The sequence below is a fragment of the Molothrus aeneus genome, chromosome 5, assembly GCF_037042795.1.
Source record: "Molothrus aeneus isolate 106 chromosome 5, BPBGC_Maene_1.0, whole genome shotgun sequence".
Taxonomy (NCBI): Eukaryota; Metazoa; Chordata; class Aves; order Passeriformes; family Icteridae; genus Molothrus; species Molothrus aeneus.
Genome location: NC_089650.1, coordinates 11,568,202 through 11,592,309, shown reverse-complemented (window position 1 = coordinate 11,592,309; position 24,108 = coordinate 11,568,202). Strand labels below are relative to the sequence as shown.

The 24,108-nt window shown below is 40.4% G+C and overlaps 1 protein-coding gene and 1 long non-coding RNA gene across 2 annotated transcripts in view; both read right to left on the bottom strand.

Annotated features, from left to right (window-relative positions):
- Positions 1-6,418: 6,418 nt before the first annotated feature.
- LOC136557041 (uncharacterized) lies at positions 6,419-8,614 on the bottom strand. The gene is made up of 2 exons (XR_010783728.1): positions 7,860-8,614; positions 6,419-6,766 (listed from the first exon to the last, which is right to left on the bottom strand). It is a non-coding gene; the product is annotated as an uncharacterized lncRNA (long non-coding RNA).
- A 6,716-nt stretch (positions 8,615-15,330) lies between these two features.
- The window catches only part of RESF1 (retroelement silencing factor 1), a 29,000-nt gene continuing 20,222 nt past the window's right edge, over positions 15,331-24,108 (bottom strand). The window contains exons 3-5 of the mRNA XM_066549642.1: positions 18,487-23,776; positions 17,672-17,746; positions 15,331-16,521 (exon numbers count right to left, since the gene is read on the bottom strand). Of these exons, the coding sequence (XP_066405739.1) occupies positions 16,379-16,521; positions 17,672-17,746; positions 18,487-23,737 (5,469 nt within the window). The 5' untranslated portion in view covers positions 23,738-23,776 and the 3' untranslated portion in view covers positions 15,331-16,378. The remainder of the gene's footprint in view (positions 16,522-17,671; positions 17,747-18,486; positions 23,777-24,108) is intronic.

The following is a 24,108-nucleotide window of genomic DNA, read 5'->3' as shown; positions in this document are numbered from 1 at the left end:
AGCAAAACACAGGAGAAGCGAATCAGATAATAATTGTTTTTATTTTTCTCTGAGGCTTCTCAGCTTCCCAGGAGAAGAAATCCTGGCAAAGGGATTTTTCAGAAAATATGATGGTGACGACCTGTGAGCCCTGTATGTGCAGTTTTTCTCTGTGCAGCCTGTCCCTTGCTTGGGGAACTAAGTAGGTTGAGCTTGGCAGTACCACATTGGTGTTTCTCTTCCACCTGTGGTAGATGGGAAGTAGAAAATCAGGGCTGGAGAGGGGAAAGAGAAGGAGGGATGGAAGGATGTCTTTGTCAATATGACAATAAGAAAAAAAACAAAATCAGAAAGTGTATGGGAAATGTGTGAGGCTTCAGTGACTGGCTGAGAATTGTCAGTGGATTGGAGACAGAACCCAGGGTGAAAGGAATTGTCCTCAGAGATGGCAATCTGCCATCTGATCCTTGTCAGTAATGTCTGGGGATATGACCACACACTGAAACAGGTCCTCCCTTCCTTTCCCTTCAGAAAACACGGCCAACAGTACCTTGCTGCTGCCATTCTCATGGGAAATGGATGTCAGGGAAGGAGCTGCTAGGGATGACAAGCCAGCTGCCTGCTCTCCTGTGCAGCTCTCTCTTCAGTCTGAGTCTCTGTGTGCTCCAGATTCTGCTGTCTTGATAGAGGAGCTTGAACAAAAATATCAGAAGAAAACTTACTTGGGTGACTAAGCACTAAAAAATGAAGTAAAAACTTATTATAGCCAGCCTGATAGATGAAATTATGTCGGAAAATGAGATTATATATGGGAAAGCTGTTGGCAGCCTAAGGGGAAAAGAAACCTCACTATTAAACAAAGTTTCTTTTCAATTATTGCTATTAATAAGCTGTGGTTGTAATGATTGGATACAATAAATGTAGGTAGAGGTTACATTAGCTGCTCTGAGACTCCTGATTTTCCTTCTAACCAGTGATCTGCTTAAAGAGAAAAGCAAAATGTATTACAGGTGCTCAAAATTTGCTGGTGGATTACTTCCCTGACCTTATTCAGTGCACAGCATCACAGCTGCCAGGCTGGCTCAGGGAGCTGGGAGTGTGGGGATGCTGGGACACTGGGATCAGGCAGTGCCCAAGGCACAGCTCCCCAGACACCCTCCCACCTAAACTGACAGGCTGTCCCAATTCTGGATCAGTCTGAGCATGGCTAAACTGCTTCCTCTGACTGCAGTTAACCTCTACATGAACAAATGTTTCAATCTTTGGAGCGTGAGGTACTGACTGTCAGTGGGAATTTAAAAAAACCCTTCAAAGATAAAGGTCTCTGCAGCCTTTTGTTTCATTTTCTGCACATCACATTCTCTGATGTTTTCAGTGAATGGCTCTGAGTTAATGGTGTTTATTCCTTGAGTTAGGAATGAGATCTGGAATAAATGAGTATGTCTCTAAACAATCCTTCATGCTGAATGTTGCAGACCTGCCAATACATGTGGAAAATCACATTTACCTGCTCCACAGACTATTTCATCATCTTAACCACTAACACAGCTCCACGCTGACACAGCTGCAGGGACAGCAGAGCTGTGCAGTGCCCAGGGTGTTTGTTCTCTCAAATGGCCAGGGCAGGTTCCTGTGGTACATTCCAGATGTGTTCCTGCACTTCCCACTGCATCACTTGCAGACATTTCTGAACAGCAGGGAGCAGCAGGCAGGACCAGCTCATGCCTACTACAAGAATTATTTGCCACAGACATGGATGTTCTACATTTCCGCTCCCTGTTCTTCCTCACTGATTTATATGTCAGTAGTTCCCAAGAAGCTTCAATTGGTTCCCTGGGAGTCAAAAAAAATTTTTTTTGGTCTTTGAGTAGCTTTGTTTTTCTTAAATCCACCTTCAACACTATGTAGCACTCTGTTCTGCATATTCCTCTTCTTTTTATCCTCTCTCCATTCCCCTTTTACATTATCTGCTTTCCTCAGGTTTCTCCTGCCACCCTACCACTGATACTATGAAGGCATACAACAAAAGCTACATTTCTTTACATGATTTAATTTCATATTTATACTGCATAGAAGACAAGGAGTCCTGCAAAGCCATTAATAAAGTGAAAATTCACAGCATATCTATATATAAACCCTAATCTAAATAATCCTGTCATTACTGCTGGGTTCAGCTGCCATGTGCTGACAGAGTACTGATAAAATACACATGTGATGTATCTCCATCCTTAAAAACACATATAAAAGAGCTATATACCAATGAGACCAATTATTGTTCACTCTGTATAATGAAATGTGCCAAAGCCAGCAAGGACTCATTGAACAAATCGATCCCCTGTCTTCAGGCTTTTCTGGTTGCAGCATCAGAGGAGTTCTCAGACAGACCTCCCACTCCCAGCAGTTATTATGCCACTCCTTGCAGTGCCTTTATAGCCTGGTCTTGAAAATTTTGCTCATGGAGACTCCACAAGTAGATCAGGGAACGTAGCTGTAGTCTCTGCCTTCAGTTTATAACTAAAGGAAATGGTTTGCCTGAAAATCTGGAAGGCAAAGTATGTTGGGGAAAAAAAAGAATTCTTATGTTTATTTTTGTTTCTTTCACTCTAGGGTGCTGAACAACTGCAAGCAAACAGAAGGGGAGCAAAAAAAACCTTCAAAGAGATGTGGCATGTAAACCTCTGTCATTTCTGGGTTTGGGGTTTTTTAATCCAGGAGGGCTAATGCTTCAGACAAACAGCATTTAACTTGCTAGCCAGAAGTTGCAGAAAGATCTGGCAGGACTGCCCAGCTAACAAAGCAGCAAGAGAAAAGCAGCACAGATGAATGCAGAGCAGTGCACACGGCGAAGTGACCTTAATTCTACGTTCACAACAGCTTTTGTCACCTGGCGTTCTCCCGCGTCACTGCAGACAGCGCTTGCAGGATGAACCTTTCTATCCCCTGAGCAGCAAAAGGACAGCAAGGCAATATATGGATTAACTATCTTTATATATGGATAAACTTTTGGTACTCCACAAGGCTGTGGTGTACCCAGGCTTCTGTGAGGCTCTGGCCAATGCAAAAATGAGATTTTCCAACTAGAAAGGGTATAGATAAGGGTCAGATTGTTTCCTATTTGTGACTCATCTCTGCTATAGAAGAAAGCAAAAAGATTTGGTTTCCTCATTTTGAAAAAAGAGATTAACTGAGGACATGGTAGAGGTCTAGAAAAACATAACTGACATGGAGTAGGTAGCAAGGGAATGATTAGTTATTATTTTTCATTAGATAGAACCATGGGGCACTCAATAAAACCATTCAGCAGCAGGTCAAAGACAAATGAAAAAAATCCACCGGCGCATGTAGTGCCTAATTGTATTGCAGGACATAACATCCTGTTATTTTATAAAATCCTGATTTGTTTGGATGCCCAAAGTATAAATAAATTCTGAAAGCTGCTAGATGGCTTCCTAGAAGGAAAGGTCTGTTAAGGACAGTTAGACAACATTACATAGATACAATTTCTAGATGAGAAAGTTTCTAAACTAAAACTTGCTGGAAATCGGAGAAGTATCTTGGAAAAAATATGAATCCAAGATTGGTTTTATGACTTTTTCTTTACTACCAGTGCTGTAGTAGAGACAACACATCAGATGGGGTGTATGTATATAGTACAGCTGTTTGTCTTCTATTTCATCAGAATGACTATTTACAAAAGCTATATATAGTCAGAAATGGGAAATTCTATTGGTAATTATATATTAGTATTATATATAGTCAGAAATGGGAAATTCAATTAGTAATTGGTACTGAATGTTTCCATGAGAACATCAAACACTCAAAACCAACACTATTTCTCCCTTAGAGAAAATCTATGGATCTTGAATCATAAAGAAAGTTCAAAGTTTTAAAGTTGGAGGAGTGGAGACATGAGAACAATAGAAATTTATACAAGTGAGGGAAAAAATTGAGAACTCAATGAAGTAGCCCTCCTGTGAGGTTGAAATCTGATCTCCAGTAAAATTGTGAGCTTTTCTGTTGTTTGCAGCATTGTTTTCAATGTGCAGGATTAGATTTTGCAAGGAGTCCATAGGGCAAAATGACGTTTTTATATCTGTAATTTTTCTCCCTCATCAGGGGTAGGAGGAAAAATTAGACTTTTTTTTCCAAAAGCTGATTGAACTCAGAATTTGGTCATCAAATCATATAAACTCAGGAAATGCAGAAAAATAAGAGAAGACTAAAGAATGAGCACTCATGTACAACCAGGCATTTTTCTTCACATTGTTTCTAAAGGTGATGCCAAGAAATTTAAGACAGGCTTAAATCAAAGTGTTGCCTTAAGCATCAGCATTTAATTTCCTTCCAGCTCACATCCCAGCCAGTGCCAAAGATAGATTAGGAATTTGATCAACAAGAGACCTGATTTCCATTTTGATAAGGAACTATAATTACTAGAACCATCTTGACAAATAGGTACTGTAAGAAATTAGTATTGCTGGAAGAGAAATTTGTTTCTTCAGCTACAATAATGAACTGGTTTTATTGGCTATAGAGGCACTGGTTACCTCAGTGCCTCTTTAACAGATTTTGGGAAAAGACTCTTCAAAGTATACATGCCCAGGAAAGATGATAATGTTCATCTCCAACCACAGGACAGCTAGATTAATCATTTCAACCTAAAAATTACTGCATATTATTCAGGTACATACTAGAGATTCTTTATATCCCCACTGAGTCTTGCAATTTTAGAATGCTGTTGTTTAAAGGTGGTGATTATTTGTAATTTTTGGTATCACACATCTTACTGAAATTTAAATCACATTACCAGGTATGAAGATCTAATTAGTGTCTCAATACAATGCAATATCAAGTTAATTGGCCCAGATACAAAGGACAGTTTTGCTTCCATTTCATGTCTGTATACCTTTAAATCTTTTCAGAGTCTAAAACTTAGGCATAGGGGTAGATATTTTATTTGGGTTTCTTCCAGCATATTTCAACTGAAATGTTTCAGATTTTTTTCTTGGGAGGATGGGCCACGTATACCTTTTTTTTTAAGAGGGAATCCTAATAAATTCCATCAGATTTTTTTCATGGGATTTTTTGCCCCCAAAGACCTGTATCCTGGTGCCTGTACCCAGGCAGAAGGGTGTATGTGTATACTCCTTGGAAAAGGAAGAAGTTCTTCTAAAACAATTTTTTTCAGCTGCATTTCTCTATACTCCTGTGATTTGCATTGTATCAGGCCTCATTCATGTCAGAAAAGCAGCAGGAATAGCTTTTATTTTCCAGCAGAAATTTCCATATGGGTCAGCCTTTTTGATCTTGTAATATTCTGCAGCACTGAGGAACAAACTCAGACAAATTATCATCAACACATGGAAGCTGGAGATAGATGACTGGAAGTTTTTTGGCCCATTTTTTCTCTTATTCAGCCCAAACTACTTTATTTTTAGATTATGCTACTTTGTACCCCTTCCATAAATACTCCACTCTTCCCTTTGATTGCAAGTTCATAATTAATTTATATTAACACATTTAAATCCAGAACAGGCACTCCTATAATGATTTGCAGATTTTAATAGTTCTTTGCCATCTCCTCTCTCTTCCTCCATTGATCATCTACCCCACTATTTCTTCCCAGAATTAATAAACTTTAATCCAATTGGTAAAGCCCTAGATAAGCTTCATGTGCAAAAGTTACAGTGCTGAGCCCAAATTTCCTTTTTCTTGTATCTTGTGCTAATAGATACAAGAAAATAATAATAACTCACGAACTAGTATTGTTCATGAGTTATTGTTCATGAGTCCTGTGTCCTTCAGATCCAGTGCTCTCAGTTCCTCTCCATTTATTCCAAATAAATGTCCTGTAGCCACCAATTTGATATATTTGATTTGCCTGACCTAGAAAACAACTCCTCATCCATATGCTACCTGCACTTTCTGCACAGCCCAAGGGTGCCCCAGGCTGCGAACACAGGCTGGGTCCAGTTTTCTTGTTCAGGGGGGATGTGACATAGCAAGTTGGTCACAGAGCCTGCAGAAGAGTGTCTAAACACCAGATTTACTCTAAAAACTGATCAAGAAATTATACAAAGCTAAGGCTTGCTAACAGCAAGGACTGAAAGCAGCTCCTCTCCTCAGCATTTTTCCACATTCCACCCCTCCGGTCCTCAACTTCTGGGCAAGCAGCTTCAGCTTTGTTCCACCCAGCTCCAGGCCAGATCTCCACCTTCTCACTCTCCCCAGGAACTGGTCATCAAACAACTCCTTTTCTAAAAAAACCCTGCCTTCTTCTACCACATGGCTTTCCTTGAGGACTTCCATGCTTTGCCAGGTAATGCAAGGCTTATTACCTGCTCCTCAGATAGGAGACAGAGTTATTCAGATTACTTTAACTAGAGCTTTGTTTATTTTCTCCACAGAAAATATTAAAGCAACACCCAAAGATCCAAGGTTCCAGTCAAAAGTAATTTATTACAACCCTTTCTGCTTTTGCAGGTATGTATTTTTCATCAAGCCCCATCAAAGCGGCAATTAATGCATTTCTGCCCTTTTTTGGCCCATCAGAGCAGCACAATTACTACATGCTGGTTTCCAAACCCAGATGCACCACTTTGTCATACCAACCTTACTTTGATTTTTCCAGCTCACATGAAGAAGTAGCTCTTGATAACTGGGTCAACAGGAGGACAACGTTTAATTACAGTTCAGAGTAGTCTTGATCATGTGTTTCCTTCTCTTTGATGAAACCCAAATAAGATCAAAGACCACAGGTCTTCTTTTCTGCCATATGGACCCTGTACTGAACAGTTGATTAAAAGTCTTTTTGGCATTAAACAGTTGGCTCCTTTCCGAATATAAAAACAACTTTTGCAGAACTAAAATCTTCCACTAAGAAAACTTTCTGTTTGCAATTAGAACAATTGAAATATTATTTTCATTGTACTCAATGAAGAATATACTGAAGTTCAACTTCTTCCAAGTTACCCAAAATGTTTCATTCTGAAGGATTTCTACAATTAACTGCAAATGCCCATTGCAGTGTCTTGTATGATAGAAATTAGTGTCAATCTCCATTCTTTCTTAATGTCTTGGTATCTGTGACACAATTCAGTGCATTCTTTACTTAAAAAACATGAATGTTTCATTGTGGGAGCCACAGGATTTTCATAGCATTATGGAAAATGTGTCTGACCAGAAAATTGTGCTTTATAATTATGTTTTTGAATAGCATCAGGTTATTCAAAAGTAACATCCAAGATGCAATGCACAATGTTGGAAAAGCGTCACATGAAAAATCACACTAAAGTCTTTTTTTTAAATTAAGAATTATTTTTCCAGATAATATGACTTGGTCCTATGAAGTTATTAATATGATTATTGCACAGTGCAGCAGCATTCACTGGTTATAGAATCAAGTTCTGTTAGCAGTCACAACAAATTGACTCCAAGTGGGGCTGCACTACCTCATTTAAACCCAAAATTTGGTCTGTGTTACTGTAGTTTCACAAGAAGTTAGAGCAAACTGTGTTTCCCTTGCTCAATGTCAAGCTGCTTTGTCTTCACACAAATTTTTAGCACTTCCAGAACAAAATCTTAGAGGGAAAACACTTCATATTTGTATTTTTAAAAGTGCCTAAAACTTGTATAAAGATCTGATGTATATTTAATATGAATATTTTTCTCTGAGAAGAAGATGCAAAATGAGATATTTCTTTCAAAATCAGGATTTTTCCTGGTTACTTATTTAACTCTTTGTTCTGCTGGTCAATTACAAATTGTTTTGGCAGCATCACACAATCAAGTATTTGTAAAATTTTATACTGCATCACAGCACAAGGAGTTTTTAGTGCAAGTACCCAAATTAAGCACTTGCACATTCAGGAAGTACTTACCATGGTAATTCTTAATCCATAAGTACCAGGAGATTTTACATCATGGAATTTTCTTCTGTTAAAGGGTCAGATTCTGTCCCTGCCTAAAAACCACTGATGTATGTGTGATACCGAGTTTGGCCCAGCTGAGCTGCTGTGACTGATGCACTGAAAAATAAAAGCAGATAAATTTGATTATCGAGGTGATGAGATGGTTGTCTGATCCCTGGGCAGGTGAGCTCTTGCCCTTGACTTTAGGAACAGGCTACCCAGGGAAGTGGCTGGGTCACCATCCCCGGAGATATTTAAAAGATGTGTAGATGTGACACCTGGGGATGTGGTTTTGTGGTGGGCTGGCAGTGCTGGGTTAATCATTGGAGTCCATGGTCTTAAAGGTCTTTTCCAACATAAATGACGCCATGATTCTGTGACTTCAGATCTCTGATGCACAAACCACCCCCCAATCTATGCCCAGCACAATTTTAAATGTCTCCCTCGTGGCATCCCTCGATTTTTGCTTCACCAAGGTAGGACCAGGCTAGCTGAGAGAAGACAAACATTTTTCCTAAAGTATCCACCATAACCTCATCCTCTCCAATGAGGACTCTCATCCCCACTTCAACTGTGATATCTTGTAAAGGGTCTTTTGCTGCTACATAGTTTTATGCAACAGGCAAAGAGATTGACAGGCATCGCTGGGAGCATCAGCAAAGGCTTTCCTGGGGCCTGACACCTTCCCTGTGTACTCCACACATGAAATGAATTTATGTGAATGAATTTACAGCAAAGGCATTTGCAGACATCTCCCTGGAAAATTAGGAGAAGGGAGCCAGCCATGTGACAAACCCATCAGAGAAGCTGCCCCAGTCCCAGGCTGTCCATCATCCCTTCCATAAGGAAGCAGTGCCACTCCAGAGGATTGTTTCTGGCTTTGTTGGGCTGGCGTCAGAAGCTCCCCGCCCTTCTGAGTTTAAGGGTTGCAGAAGCAAAGCCCAAACGTTTGACAATTTATAAAAACAAGGTTACTTTGTTTTCCATCCTAATTTCTCATTGCCTCGGCTGCTCTGCTGGCAGGCAATTCCATGAAGATACGGTCTGATAAACTGACTTTGAACACTGAATCAATTGTGTGATTTAAAGCAAGAGCCCAAACTCAGCCAGCAAGTCATAAAGCAAAAATTCATTAGAAAGGGAGCTGCAGTAAGCCACTCTAATAAGGGGCATCCTAATAGTTTTATGTTCAAAGCAGCCTTTAATGATAAATAATACTGTGTTTGAGAAGTAAAGAGACTGAAATAATTGTTTATGAAATTGCAATATATAGTTAATTTAGAAGAAAAGAAAGACTCACAGACATGCTGATTTTTAAATCCTTTTCCACAGAGCTTCCTGATACAAAGGCCATGAAAGACTGGTTGTTATTAAGTGAGATCACTCATGGCATTTCTTTTCCTCTTTCTAGCCACAGAAAAGGCAGTAAGAAAAATTAGACTGACAAATCTTCCCCTAGATGGAAAGAAAAAGCAGAGCAAAAGAAAATCCATCTGTTCTCACTTGTGGAATTTCATGTTATCCCATATAAGGCCAAGTTTATGCAGCATATGCATCAAAAATCCTAAAACCCTGGGTGTTATAAAATCACCAGGACAACTGCCAAATGCCAGTTTCAAGGCATCTGTAAGAGGCTAAGACAAAATTCAGGGCACTTTGGGATTCCAGCACATGGTAAGCTGCACTAGAATAAATGGCACAACAGATTAATATTTCATGTCTCTCAAACTAAGGCATCTTTTTTAACAGGGGAGAGACCCAGCAGAAGGGACGGGCTAATCAGCTGAGCCTCACTGCCAGCAATGGGATGGTTCAGTGCCCTCTGACCAGTGTGTGCCCCCCAAACATTCCTGCTCTGGGTAGACATGAAGAGCAGGAGACTCAGAGCCCCATCCAACCTGACCTGGAATGTTTCCAAGGATGGGGCATTCACCACCTCTTTGGGGAACCTATGCAAGTGTCTCACCACCCTTATCTTTTCCTTTTATCTTCTCTGAATCTACCCTTTCCTATTTTAAACCCATTGCCCCTTGTCCTGTCACAACAGGCTCTGCTAAAGAGTCTGTCCCCCTCCCTGCCTGGCTGCAAGGCACAGCAGAGAGGTGGCAGGTGTCCCTCCATCCTTCAGACCACTTTTCATTGCTACTCCCCAAATCCAAGTCCCCAGACCTCTAGGCTTTGGAAAAAGCAGCCAGTGCCACAGAAATGATGATCACGTCTTTCATGCCAGTGTTACAGCGTCACTATAGGACATGAAATAAAAAAACATGGACACTGGAATCTGCAAGGTAAAAAGGTCATTTAATTTCTGACTCCAACATTTATAGATTTTCAAAAGTGACAGTGGATTGGAGGGTGACAGTGCCACCTCTCTAATGACACTGGACAAACCAGCAGTCCATCAAATTTCTCTTCCTCCAGAAAAGAATGCAGAACAATAATTATTTAGGAAAAAATGCATTAAAAAGTTCATTACAAGAACGTAAACATCAAAAAGCTTAAAAAAAAAAGAACAGAGCAACATTACAGTACTGACCAAGACAACCTTCTCTCTGCTGACAGGGCTAAAGCCCCTGGGTGGGAGCAGAGGCCCACTGCAAACTTTGGGTTTCTAGCAGCAAGACAATGACCACAGGCCCTTAAAGAACAGGCAGATGTTGCTGTAGTGCTGAATGCAGTCTCCACACTGTCATCTAGTGGATTTAGTGGTGATAGCCAGAGCTCAGTTTAATACTACACTGTAATTTCACTGAACATAACTGCAGCTTAAAACTTTTTCTTTTGTACTTTCTGCCTTTTCTCATCCAGTTCTCCTGGGATTTCTCCTTTCTGAATCGTCCTTTTACAATAACTTTATTCTCATCATTTTAAACCTTTACTACAACAATGCCTTTTTCTTAGGGCTACTGTAATTCCCAGGCAGGCTATTTCTCCACTGCTGGCCAGTGACTGCAGAATGTATTTCCCTTTCTTTTAGGAGACTCTATCTTTTCCTTAAAATAGAGTAGAAATAAGTTTCTTGTGTGCCAGGGCAGCATAAATGCCCTTAGAGATTTATCATGAGTGATGTAAGTGCCCTCTGATACCCCTCCAGGCTTCAAAGACAGCTCTACAGGCTGAGCACTCTGGGTGTCTGTAGCTACACAGTGCCTCTGACTCCCCAGGCTCCAGCCCCACAGCTTGCAGGCTCCTGCTCTGAAAAAGTGCCAGATAAATTCAAGTACTACAAACACAAGGAAAACAAAATTATGCCAGTTATGTTTGCCTAAACCTTACAAGTATGGAAGCATGATAAACCTGGCAGTGTGCAGGTATGATAGATATTAGCAACGTGGAGTATGACAAGCACCTCAAAATCCTGAGTTCTCCCAGTTCAAGAGGGTCTGCAAGATGCAGCTGTCGGGTCCATGCTCATGAAGGGTGTCCCACCTTACGTGTCCAGCTTTGTAGCTGTGGACTCCCAGACAGTGGGGTTTTCAATGCTGATCCTGTTTTGCTACACCTACCTCTTGGTATTTGATTTTCCCTTTCATCCTCTAGGGTGTAAGTGACCTGTGACCTTCTGTACTTGCTCATTTCTGGAGCCAGATTGCTCCTCATTCCTGGGGAAGCAGCCTACTATCAGATAAGCAGGGCCTCCGATGCAGGGAAGAATGATGAGGACTTTATGATATCAGAAGGTTAATTAATTACTTTATTATACTGTATTATTCTATACTATATTACACTACATCTAAACTGGAACTGCAGAAGCACTCGACTCAACAAGATTTCTTGACTGTCTCCTGACCGACCATCAGGACACAGTTTGTAGAGATTGGTGAGGAAAAAAAACCACTTATATTAGAATTTAATTAAGTTATTTTTTTTAGGCAAATAATTTTCTAACATGTTGACATTATATTGCAAAGGTTCCATATTGTTGTCTCCTTATTGCAAGAGTTTCATACCTCCTTGAGGTTTCTTGTAGGCAGCTCCTCTAAGCACTGAATTTGCTGCTTCCTGCAGCAGCCAACTAACTCCAGTTCCCCTCTCACCCAGCCACCCCACTCTTTTACAGCCCTCTTCTCATTGCTTACAGCTGTGGCCTGTTAAAGTCAGGCCTGTTCCTAATCTCTCATAATTGGCCCAGCTGCAACTCCTTAGGAGTAAGATTACTTTCTACACTACCTTTATTTTCTTATATTCTATCCCCCTACACTAACACATCCTACATGTTTCAAAACACAGGAGCAGTAAATGAGATAAGAATTGTTTTGGTCTCTGCTTCTCTCAGGTTCAGAGAATATGAATCCCACAGCTGCTTTCCTGAGGAGTCAGCTCCCCAGGCTCACCCAGAGACAACTGATCCCTTCTCTCTCGCTCTGCAGCTGGTTCAAGCATTGGATTTTGCAACATCAACCCTATGGTCTTACCAGATGTTAAATCAGCAATTAGCTAAATATATTACCTCCAGGTCAGCAATTCTCTCACCATTTTGCAGTTATAGTAAGTGTGTGATTTGGCCAGTCTCTGTCCCACAGAAGAAATGCTAAATATGTTTGTGCTGCTTTGGCAATTTTGTCACTGGCCCATCTCAGCTCAATGGTCCCTTTTCTGTGACCCTCGACTGCATGCAGCTTCTCTTAAAAAACTGAGAGAGAAGGGAAAAGGATTTGTCAGAAGTTGTAAACAAAGGATATGAGGGCACTGACATGCATCAGAAAGGAGAAATGCAACTTCAAACATTCAGTCTAACAGTTTACAATCCATGCTCCAGAGCAGCTTTTCTTCTCTGCATCTGTGCTTCTGCATTCAGAGGCTCTATCAAAAACCTCTTGGATGAGTGTAGGGGTTATTTTTAATAAAAAATTTCAGTTTAATAATCATTTTAATGAGCCTCTGGGAAAAAAAAAAAAGGAGAGGTATCTTCCACAGGCCACAGTATTGATCTATCAGGGAAAGAAACCCATTGCCACATTCATGGCTGACTCCTGAATAAAAGCTGGGAGTGCAGGAACCAGTGAATCAGTCAACCTCCTCTAGAGAAACCTGGATTGGCTTCTTCAGCAATTAATTTTCAAGAATTGAGATCGACTCAAATGATGATAAGCAAACAAAGAAGGACATGACACAAAAAGGACAAAGAAGTAGGAGCTAACAACAAGTGCTGGAAATCAAGTCTGTGTTAGACCTTGCTAACAGGTGGCCACTCTCTGGGAGATGACAGCTAATCCACCCTCTCACCAAGCTTGTAACAGAAACTGTCCCTGCTGAAAGGGCCACTGGAGTAACAGAAGCCAGGAGGAGAACAGTGATTTCAGAACAGAATTCCCCTTCTGTATTTTATCATGAATACACAGACTAAATCTCCCAAGTGAGGTAAGTAGATATACTTACTTTGGTACTGGTGCTTCAGCTCATTTTTGGGAGGAAGCAACGTGACACCCTGCTCTGCATTCACCACTGAGAGCTCTCCAAATAGGTTTGAGTTGTTTTACCCCCACTCCAGGCAGAGCATCCTGCTACAGGATGAAACTTGCCTCAGGAATTTTTAAGTTCATTAATTTCCAGTTATTAAAAACATTTGAGTAGTGATTTGGATTTTTCTTTTGGAAAAAAAGAAGTATTTATACACAGGTAACCCTTTTATACTTAATATTTATTTAATATGAAGTAACCCTCATTTCAGGCCCAGCTTCTCTCCATCACCCCAGGCACCTCTCCTCCCCCTCTTGCAATCATTGCAGGGTGCAATACACTCAGTTTTTTCATTGAGGCAATGGACAGACCAGGGCTATGAAAAGACAACAGGGATTTCTTCTGCTGGAATCCCAGGAAGACCTCTGGCCAGCTCCATACAGAAAACAGTGCTTGCAGGTATAGATAGCACCCATGTCTAGTGCTCATTAACTTGTGCATTTGGGCCTTCTCCTGTTCCCAGCACACAGAGCAATGGAGTGAGTGAGGTTCTCATCAAAACACTGCAGAACAGCTCTCTGCAGTTGCTTCTCCCTTGCCACAAAGCCTCCCAGGAGTACAGAACAGCTGAAAGCCCCTTGCACTAACCCAGAAGAGTGCCTCCCTCCCAGGCAGCAGTGGAGTTTCTCATCTTACTGCACTTTCCAATCCCTGAGAGACTTTCTCTACACTGTGTGTGGCAACTTTTCATCACAGTACTAAATGAGTACAAGTCCACAAAACCAGTGAAATTTACAGAGCCATTAAACCCTAAGAACTTACCATGTGTATTGAATAGTCACCTCCAAATGTTAAACATGTCCACTTCGTCCTATGCTCTCTTTACCATACTCTTTCTATAAAAAGTTTATTTTTGTCATAATGTTTTAAAATTTAAGGTTTAGGGACTCATGCATCTTGTCTGCAGCTGTTTAAGGTCCTATCAGGGGAGAAATTTGCATTGGATGTACTCGCACATCAGAACAGGTTCAACCATAGTTAGCTGCATGAGATGAAGAGCAGAAATGCTGAGAAGCAGCATCAGGCTTCACTATGGAAAGTTTTTCTTCTTGGCTCCTGTGGCTGCCCATTTATCTTGTAGCTGCTGGAGATGCCCAGAGGTGGAACAGGCAGTGTTAGAGACAGCTGTGTCTGCTCTGTATCTGTCTGTCAAGCCAGCATGACCACAGTAAGGCCTGGTGTTTACATGTGACATTTATGCACACATCCACAGTGCTCATTCCATGGAGCAGATGGTCTCCAGGCTTTTCTCTGCAGGTACTCCTTGCAGCCCTACCACTGCTCCTTACAGATGTTTTCCTTCCAGCAGCTGTCTGAATGGATAGTGGCCAACTTAGGAGCCACAGCAATTTACCAGAGAGATTCCAGTATCAGCAAATCAGTGCAGGCACAAGTCACGTTAAACATTGTCACCGAGCCAAGATGCACTTCCTGGTATAAGGGAGGAAGGAGACACAGCTGCATCCACTGGGACTCAAAACTGGCATTCTTGCTCATTGGGTGCACAACATCAGTGAGAAGACTTCTCCAAATATTTAGAATATAAACATCATGGGTCAATGGATCAAATAATTTCCTACTGAAAAGAATTCACTCAAGCATTTATGTCAGCTTCATGTATCATTGTGCAGAACAAAACTCAGATTAAATTCCTGATAAGAACTCTGTTTTGTTTGTACTGGGTACACTTAAGGCTGCAGTAAATCTTCCTTCATGCAGGCAGTATAATACAGGTAATTAAAGAAAATGAAAAACCTTTTCAGAGTTGACAACATTACTACAAAATCCTCCAGTGGCAACATTCCCCACAGACTAATAGTTTGGCATCCAGAGACAGAAACAAACTAATAAACTTGCAACTACAACCAGGAAGATGTATCACTTATTTTAAAGCTGCATTTCATCTGCAAGAATATCTTCAATTCCTATTTAACTAACTGCAATAAGCACAACTTCATATTTTTAGGAAAAAAAGACAAGGTGTAGTCCTCAAAAGTTTATTTCAAGTATAAAAATTGTTCAGTAAGGTATCTACAGGTTTTTTGTTCAGCATAAAGGTTTAATAAGATAGAAAGAATCAAGTACCAAATCTCTGTAAAAATACTATTTGATTTTAAATTTGGAGTAACAGTGAAAAGGCACTTAAACAAAAGATAGCCAATGACAAATACAACTGTTATGTCACAGTGAATGTGTAAGCAAACATAATCTAACACTTTATAAACAAAGAAATTAATCACAGTCTGGCTGAACTCAGCAGCATAATCCAGACAAGAGTGAATTTGAACTCCCTTCACTTCAACAAAAGAAATGCAAAGAAAGAGAGAAAGAAAAACAAGAGAAGTCTCCAGTAAACTAAGGGTCTGCAGCACTGTGTTCAAACTATGAACTCAAAGCTCCATTCATACAAGCTCCAAAAAAAGAAATGTAACAAAACTGGGTAGCAGCATAAATACTTCATAAATGCCCCTGGATCTGTATGCTTGCATTGAGGCCTTTATATTTCTATTCCCAGTTTAGAAAAAAAAAGTTTCTACAAAAACAGAAGCAAAACCATCAGACTACCATAAGTGTGAAACAGAAGTGTAATGCTTTGGAATCCACTGCAGTCCCTTTGCAGCAGAAATATTCTTCCACTGCCAGCAATGGAAAGTATAATAAGTAGAAGTTTTTGAGAATCAGGAAAGAAAAGAGGCTATAACAGTTTAAATGAGTTTGTTATTTTTCGGTCAAGATTCAATGAGCTACTCTATCTTAATAAAAAAAAAAAAAAGAATCAAAAATGCCAAAAGAAACAATACGTTTTAAAACAGCATTTACAGCACCAAAGAATATCTGGACAATAAATACAGAAGAAGATGGTAATTATTCACAAATATGAGGAAATGGGGAAGGAAATTTTCCTTCACCCACCAGAAAACTGTGGGCTTTTACAATTATTCAGCAACATGAAGTAAACAGAAAAAAAATCATCTTAGTGTTGGCATTTTTTTCTCAGTGACAGTAAGACCTTTGATACAGGAGTGCTATCAAGACTTTTGCATCTTTTTTTCCAGATACATTTTCCTGTAGGTCTGAAACATCTCTTTTGAGCCTTTGACAGGAATGTGAAGAGTCTCTCCATCTCCTCCCAGGATCTGTATAGCTGTATCAAGGGGAATACTGTCCTCAGCTGCAAGACAGACAAGCATGTTAAAGCAAGAGTCACAAAGGACTCCACTCCTTACACATGTGGTACCTAAGACCTTCCAGTGACAAAAAAGGATGCCACAAACTTCCTTCCTAAAGCACCAGGCACTTCAGATTTAAAACCATCTCCAATGCATCTTTCAGCACAAAATGGCTATTTGGGTGTCTTCACAGGAGAGATTTCTGGAGAGTATTAAGAAAGGTATGATAGAAAACATGCATTTGTGAAAGGAAGAGAAGAAGCAAGAGGAAGGGCTAAAATGATGGCAGACACCAAAGCCCAAGGACACAGGCAACAGCAACAAAAGATGCAAAGGATGCAAACTATGTTACTTGCAACATCACAACACAAGTACCAGCATGCAAGCCCTCTGTTCTAAAGCTAAGAAGCAGATGGCAAGAAGGCTACAGAATGCAGTCTGTTTCCTGTTATACCACTAGAAAAACAAAACCCGAGCTAGAGAGGTACCTAAAGCAAAGAAACAAGAAGAGCTAGGAGCAACCTCACCCAAGATTTACACAAGGATGGAACAAACAAGATCCTGAGATGAAAGTTGCCACTGTCGTGACAGTTGATTCCTAGAGGGTATAAAAGACCATCCAAAAAGCAATTTGCCATTCAAGAGAAATGAGGAAGATGTCATAGTGGCCCCACTTTTCCTCTGGGTGTCACACAGATTATCTTGTCCAGACTACTGGGACACACAGGTCCTGGAACTTGTGAGCACAGGTGTTGTGTGTGGACAGCAGCAAAGTACTGTGAAAGTCAGATTTATTTTAAAAATCACTTTCTGGTTTTGCACTAGATTCTGCTACATCACTTTCTATATTTTAAAGCATGAAAGAGTCTTTATATACAATTGAAAACTGTATTTAAATGTTACTAGTGCTACATCCAAGTTAATGGCACAGAAAAATTTCAACATTTCCAACAACATATTCATAAAGCAATAAAAAGCTATACAAATCTTTGAGACTTTTAAGTCTATTCTATGGTATCCATTTAATCAGGAGAATGAGTAAATAATAATTTTAAATACTTTATTAAGGTTTACTACTGTAAAGGACCTTTTAAAACCAAGCAAAGAGGATTAAACTTGTATTTCAAATGGGACATTCAGAAGTCACTTCACCTGTAGAGATCTCTTCCAGTTTCTTTTGCTTCACTGGTTCACATTTTAACCAATCTTCTTTTTTACTCTTGACACCTAAAAAGAAATTTTCAAAAAATGTTTCTGAGGATCCTTTATCATAAGTTTTGGGTTCTATTCAGCATTAAATTCTAACACATATACTAGCACACGCAAAAGGAAATTTCCTTTGGGTATGAAAATGGCTTCCAAGTGATGATATATACAGCTTGAGAAAAATAAAATACAACATTTGATATAAATATGCTTCAGAATGCACCATGTAAAACGTTGAAAAATGGGCTAGGGGAGAAGAGCAGGAAAAATGAATGTTTAAAGCAAAGATGGCAAAGATTATGGGGGCTATGGGCAGGATACACCTGGCCTAAGCCCACTCTATTCCTCAATGGCACAAATGATCTCTCCCTCCTCTGCCCAGCCAGACTGATGCACAAGCAGGAGAACAGGGAATACAGATCAGATCACCTTTGATCAGATCACCTCACTACACCAAGGGAATCTACTTTCTACAACTTCTACAAATAGTTTAGAAAGTCTTCTCCCAAAGTTACTTGAAACTGCCATGCTCTTAAGTATTCTAATTTCATTCACTAAGACTTAGAGAAAATTGAAGGAAAACTCCCATGTTCTTTTTCAGCTGAAGACACAGCTGTGGTCTGTCAGAGAGCAAGTTAGGATATCTCAGCCTTCAGCCTCCACAGTCCCATGTTTTCACTGTCTGCAGCTTTGTGCAACATGAATTCAAAAATGAATACATAGTTTTTATTTACAAATGAATATTTAAGAGAACATCATACCTTCTACAACGACTTTATCTCTTTCTGGAGAATTCTTTGCAGCTAAGCTTTCTTCACCAGGGGCTGGATTCCTGAACTCTATCTCTGGACACAGCTTGAACTCAAGGACTTCCTGTTTGCATGATTTCTCAACTGTTGAGACAGACACATCTTTTTTTGAGTTGCTGCTTTGTGGCACTTTGGTGGCTCTATGCCAGACATGTCTGACAGGTGATGTCTCTAATTTTGTCAGACAGATGCGCTCTTGTGCCGTACGTTTAAATGCCACTCTGTTCAGGTAGTGCTTTTTGGGTTCCTTTTGAAGATGCAGCTTTAGTCTATTTCTTCTGTTTAGGTATAGAAGATTTTTATCAGGAAACATTTTCTCAGAGCACTTGTCTTTGTTTTGACCATCAAGATGTCTTTCTTTGCTAGAAAAGAAGTTTTTAGACATGCTAGAAGATCGAGCCCTTTTTCTCTGCAGTTTAAGCACAGAGCAATCTGCTAAGGAACTCCTTGGTTTCCAACCATTTTCTCCATTCAGTTTTTTAGCTTTGTCAGCATTTAGCAAACAATTGTGTGCAAGCTGCTTAGAACTCTTTCCTTCGGATTGTTTCAATCCTTCCTCTTCCAGCTTTGCTTTCTTAAATTCTCTCTTCCCAACCATATTTTCCTTCATCTTCCGTTTGTATGGCTGCTCTTGCAAAGGATGAACTTTCACAGATTTATGCTGAGAATATTTTGTGTGTCTTGATTTGAAGTCTATAGTGCTACTATCTGAGAATTTTACAGCATCGGCTCGGTAACTACTCAATTTTTTGAGTTTCACTTCTGCTGGTAATTTTGTTTGCACTTTGACGCTAATTCCTACATCTTGCCTAAGCACCTCCTTTTGTTCCCTACAGTTTTGTTCTTCAGCTGAGTTCTCTTCACAAGTTTTAATTTTTTGTCCTTGACTGACTTCAGAATGCTTAATTTCAACCATTTCTGACTTCACAGACTGGAGAATGTCTGTTTTGGATTTTATGGTCAGACCTGGTTTGGTTGTATCTTTTGAAAGGGACTCAGTTTTGAAAACTCTCTCCTTCTTTACGGACAACTTTGCCCTGTTGTCTGCATATGTATGATCAGTTTTTTCTCCTAACTCTTCGGAGGCTGTCTGGTGCTCTTTTTTGAAAGAATTCAATTCTTTACTTGACACTTGGGTTCCTTTGTCAATTTGCAGATGTTCCTTCAAACCGCTGCTTTTGCATTTATCAGCATCCTGGTTTTCAAAGGAATTAACTGGTCCAGTTTTTTCCTGCTGTGTTGTAGGCAGTTTGTATTCATTATCCGCCTTCAGCCTAGGTTTTTTGTTCATTTCAGAAGTGTATTTGCAAATATCTTTATTTTTGCTAATACTGTCTGGGATTTTTTCAGAAATTGTCAGGTCTCCTCCCACTGCACAGTTTTCCTTTTTCAAGGCATCAGATTGACTGGATTTTTCTTCTGTCTCTGCAGAGTCAGTATTTTCAGCTTTTGAAAGTTGACAATCATTTTTCTCTGAACCAGATGTTTCTAATTGAGAGGGATAATGTGATGTTTTATATGCTACAGATGGACCACCCGTTAAAGAGCAATCTTCACTTTTTTCACTGGGCTTAGAAGTTTCTTGTGGGGTTTTTTCCTTCTCACATAGATCCTGACTAGGCTGGACACTGCCTTCAAGGTTGTCCTTGTCAGCTGAAGCCTTTTCTGACTGCTGACTCACTTCTCTCTTGCTGTCACCAGAGGGACACTGGTTGTGCCCAGGAGACAGTTCTTGAACCTGTTCAGATCTTAACACTGCAACTTTAGTCTGATTTACTGGGTCCTTCAAATGAGAATTCTTGTCACAAATTTTAACCTCTTTTTGAGACTGGTTCTCTGTCCCTTCAGCTGCTGAACGATTTTGTGCTGCTTCTTTTGTTAGCATATCAGCACCTTCAATGCCATATGGAAACTCCTTCACTAGAGCAAGCAGCTGATCTTTTAGATATTTACTAGGCTTTGCTCCAAAAAAGTTCACGTCCTTTTCCATGCTATTTTTACTGGGCATGGAATTTTGTTTACTGTGGTCTCCTGAAACAACAGGTGCATTTGTTTTAGCAGCTATGCTGATAGAGGAATCCAGTGAATTTTGAGCTAACTTCTGATTTATATTAGCAAGACATTCTAGGGAATTTTCAGGATGCTTGGCAGATGCCTTGAATGACGTGCTTTGTTCAGAGGTAGAAACTGCTTTAGGAGGATTGCCACTGCTTTCCTTCTCCGAATGACTTGATGATTCTTCCAACATTTTTAGCAGCAAGCTCTCTCTTTGGGAAGTGTTATTCCTCAGCTCAGTTTTACTCAAGTCCAGATGTTGCTCCTTTTGGCTTGCACCAGATGTGTTTCCTTCTGATGCCTGTGTCTCATAGACTGACTTGAACATGCCTGCTATTTGTGGGTTATAAAATTTATCACCTTCAACAAGAGAGCATACACTAGAAATACAGAACATGTCATTTTCCAGCAGAGCTGTGGATGCATCCCCTGCCTCTAACACAGCTTGCTTGTCTTCATGGTCTCTTGTACCTTCTTGAGAGATTTGACTACAAATATTTGTGCCTGATTCAGGAAGAGGAGCCTTGTTTTGTAATCCAAGCTGCAGATTTTTTCTTGCATCTTGTGCAGATTGGCTAACTTTGCTTTGGTTTTCATCACCTGCTTTGATCTGTTGCAAATGTGAGTCCACTATTTGTTCCAGAACACAATCAGTGGGTGATGACCAACCGTTTTCTATAGTTCTTTTGACAGTACTTGCCACACTTAAACCATTTTCCCCCTCTTCTTGCAAGCTACACGTGCTCCCCGAGTTGATCACTGGATAGGTTTTACCTTCAGGTGTTGGGATCTTGCCTGCCTGCTCACTTAGTGCTCTTTGTTCACTAAGTACTAAAGGAGAGACAACTGCTACTTGAGGTTCGAAATTTTTTATCAAACTGGAAGTCAGTGTATCAAGCTTTTGTCCCACAGAGGTAGTTGTTACAGGCAAAACAGCCTCATCCATGCTTTCCAGCACATGATTTTTTTCTCCCTTCTTTGTGTTTTGGTCAGAGGGTGAAACCTGATTTGCTGTGAGGCTTTCATTTGACTGTTTATTTTCCACACTTACAGATTCTGGTGGATACTTCCCCCACAGGCGCAGGCACGCAACCACCTCTTCCATAGAGTAACTACAATTGCTCTGGCTACAGGATGCATTTTCAGTAAATGGTGTTTTTTTCTGAGCTACCTCAGTCTGCAACTGAGCATCACCAGATGCAGCTGTTTCTGATGCAGCAGAGTTTGTGTGAGCCACAGATGCCTGCTCACCTTTAAGACCTTCTACGTTCTTCTCACTGGTGTCTTTTAGCAAGCTTCCACCCGAGACAGATGTATCAAGCAGCGGTTTTTCACTACACAGGAGATTTGTCAGTATTTTATCAGCAGTAGCACCAGCTGTCTTCTCTTTCAGTGCATTTGTGCTGCTCAATACAAACTGAAGAAATGATGAGTTCTCAGGGCCAATTTGCAGAGTCTTTGATGCAGCCCTGACAGAGCTCCCTGCTGGAGTAAAACACGAAGCACTGTTCGAGGAAGTCACAGTTCCTGGAGAAGAGGCCAAGGCATGCACATCCCTTTGTTCCAAGGTGCTCTCAGGATTATTAAATTGAGCTGGGACTTTGCTCTGAGAGGGAACAGGAGTGAAGCTTGATGAAAGACTTCCCTGCTTCACCTGAGGGCTACTTTGAGTCACCTCCAATCTTCTGTTATCAGCACTGGCTAGGTTTTTGTCATTTCTTTCTTCATGTGGAACCATGAATGTGGGCCTCTCTGTCCTCACTGCTTCAGATGGGGGAGGCTGTACATTTTGTTTGGGCATACATGGAAGACAATTAGAAGGAGAACATGGATAACCAGGAGGAAGAGAACGAGTATTTTTTTCATTATAGATTTTTTTTTTATAATTATGAACCGTTTCAAGCAGGACAACCCTTTTTTTAAGACATTTCAGCTTTTCAGCTTCCCAAGCTAGTCTCTCCTTTGTAATTCCTCCATGTGTTGCTGCTGCTGAGGAAATCTGAGCATTAATAGGCCCATTTATCAAACCACTAGTCTGGCTCTCTGGAACTGAAGCAGGATCACTCAGAGGCTTAGAAGAAAGAGCTTCTATTTCTTTCACAACATCAAGCAGTTCTTTGGGAATGCCAGGGGATGACACAGAACTTTCACTAAAAGACCGATTTACTGTCACACTTCCACTTGGATTACAGACATTCCTGATGGATTGACTGACTTCTCCAGGTTGCTGCTTCTGACAGTGTTGCTGAATACTGTTAAACCCAGGAGCATTTTTTGGGTCCAGTGGGAACCTCTGCTGGGTAATGTTGTATCCATTGGGTACATTTTGCATTTCCTGTGGTACACCCATTGAAGATTGTGCTGCAGGCCTTGAAACACAGCTGGCAGGCAACAAAGATGGTGCAGAACATCCTCTAGGAGCTTCTGATGCCATCTGACTCTGCTGAAATTGTGGCAGCTGTACAGTTGTCCCAGCATTTTGATTCACCGAATACAAAACTTTACACTGATTATTGGAATTAAACATTTGGGGTTGAACATGTTGCCCGGAAGTAGGGAGAGGAAAAGAATTATTCTGGGGATGAATGCCACCTTGATGTAGTGTTGCAAGTCTCAGGGAATTATGCTGCAGCATTTCTGGCTGCGCCGTGTAAGCGTTGGTGTTGGTGTACTGGGGCTCCCCAAGCACATTTCTCAAATTATTCCCTGTGTTCACTTGGGAGGACAGGGGGGGCACATTCCTGCAGGGATAACTGTAGGGATTAGACACTGGCCAAGAAGTCGGAGTCATCTCTGGCCGCAAAGGGGAATTCTGAAGGGGAGGTTTCAGACCTGTTCCATACATCGGCTGATGTCTTTTAACTGAGAATTTTGACATAAAGAAATTATTACCAGTTACAGATGCTCCTGGTGAGGTTTGATCTGAAGTTTTGAATCCTTCGGCATTTACAGCAGGGAAGGCAACATTGATAGTTGGCATATACACGATTTGGTTATTTTCCGCATGAGTGCATGTATTTTTAGAGGAGTTGGCATTTGTCTGAGGAAAGCCATGTCCATTAGGAAGTAACTGAGTGAAACATGCTCCTTCACTTTGTAGGTTTGTATTTGCATCAGCATTCTGGACTGGCCTTACGTTCCAGTCCATCTTTTCTTGTTTTCCTTTTCTTCAGGCAAAACCAAAATGCTGAAAAAAAATTTTATAAAAAATTACAACCTTTTGATCAAGACCTATTTCACTTACTAAGAAGTGATTTAGAATGCATCATGAACAGAACTGTTGAACCTAAATTGCTGGGTAGGAGAGCAACCCCAGCACAACCTGTGGACATCAATGCTGTCAATGTCAAGTTGCATAAATTGTTTCCCAGAACACGGTAAAGTATAAAAAGAGAAGCAACTAACAACTCTATTGACAATCTAATGACTAACAAAACCTTCACATTATTCTGCTAATTCTATTATCTATCAACCTTTTAATTTAACAATAGATTGCTGCATTTGCCTTCTTCATGCAAA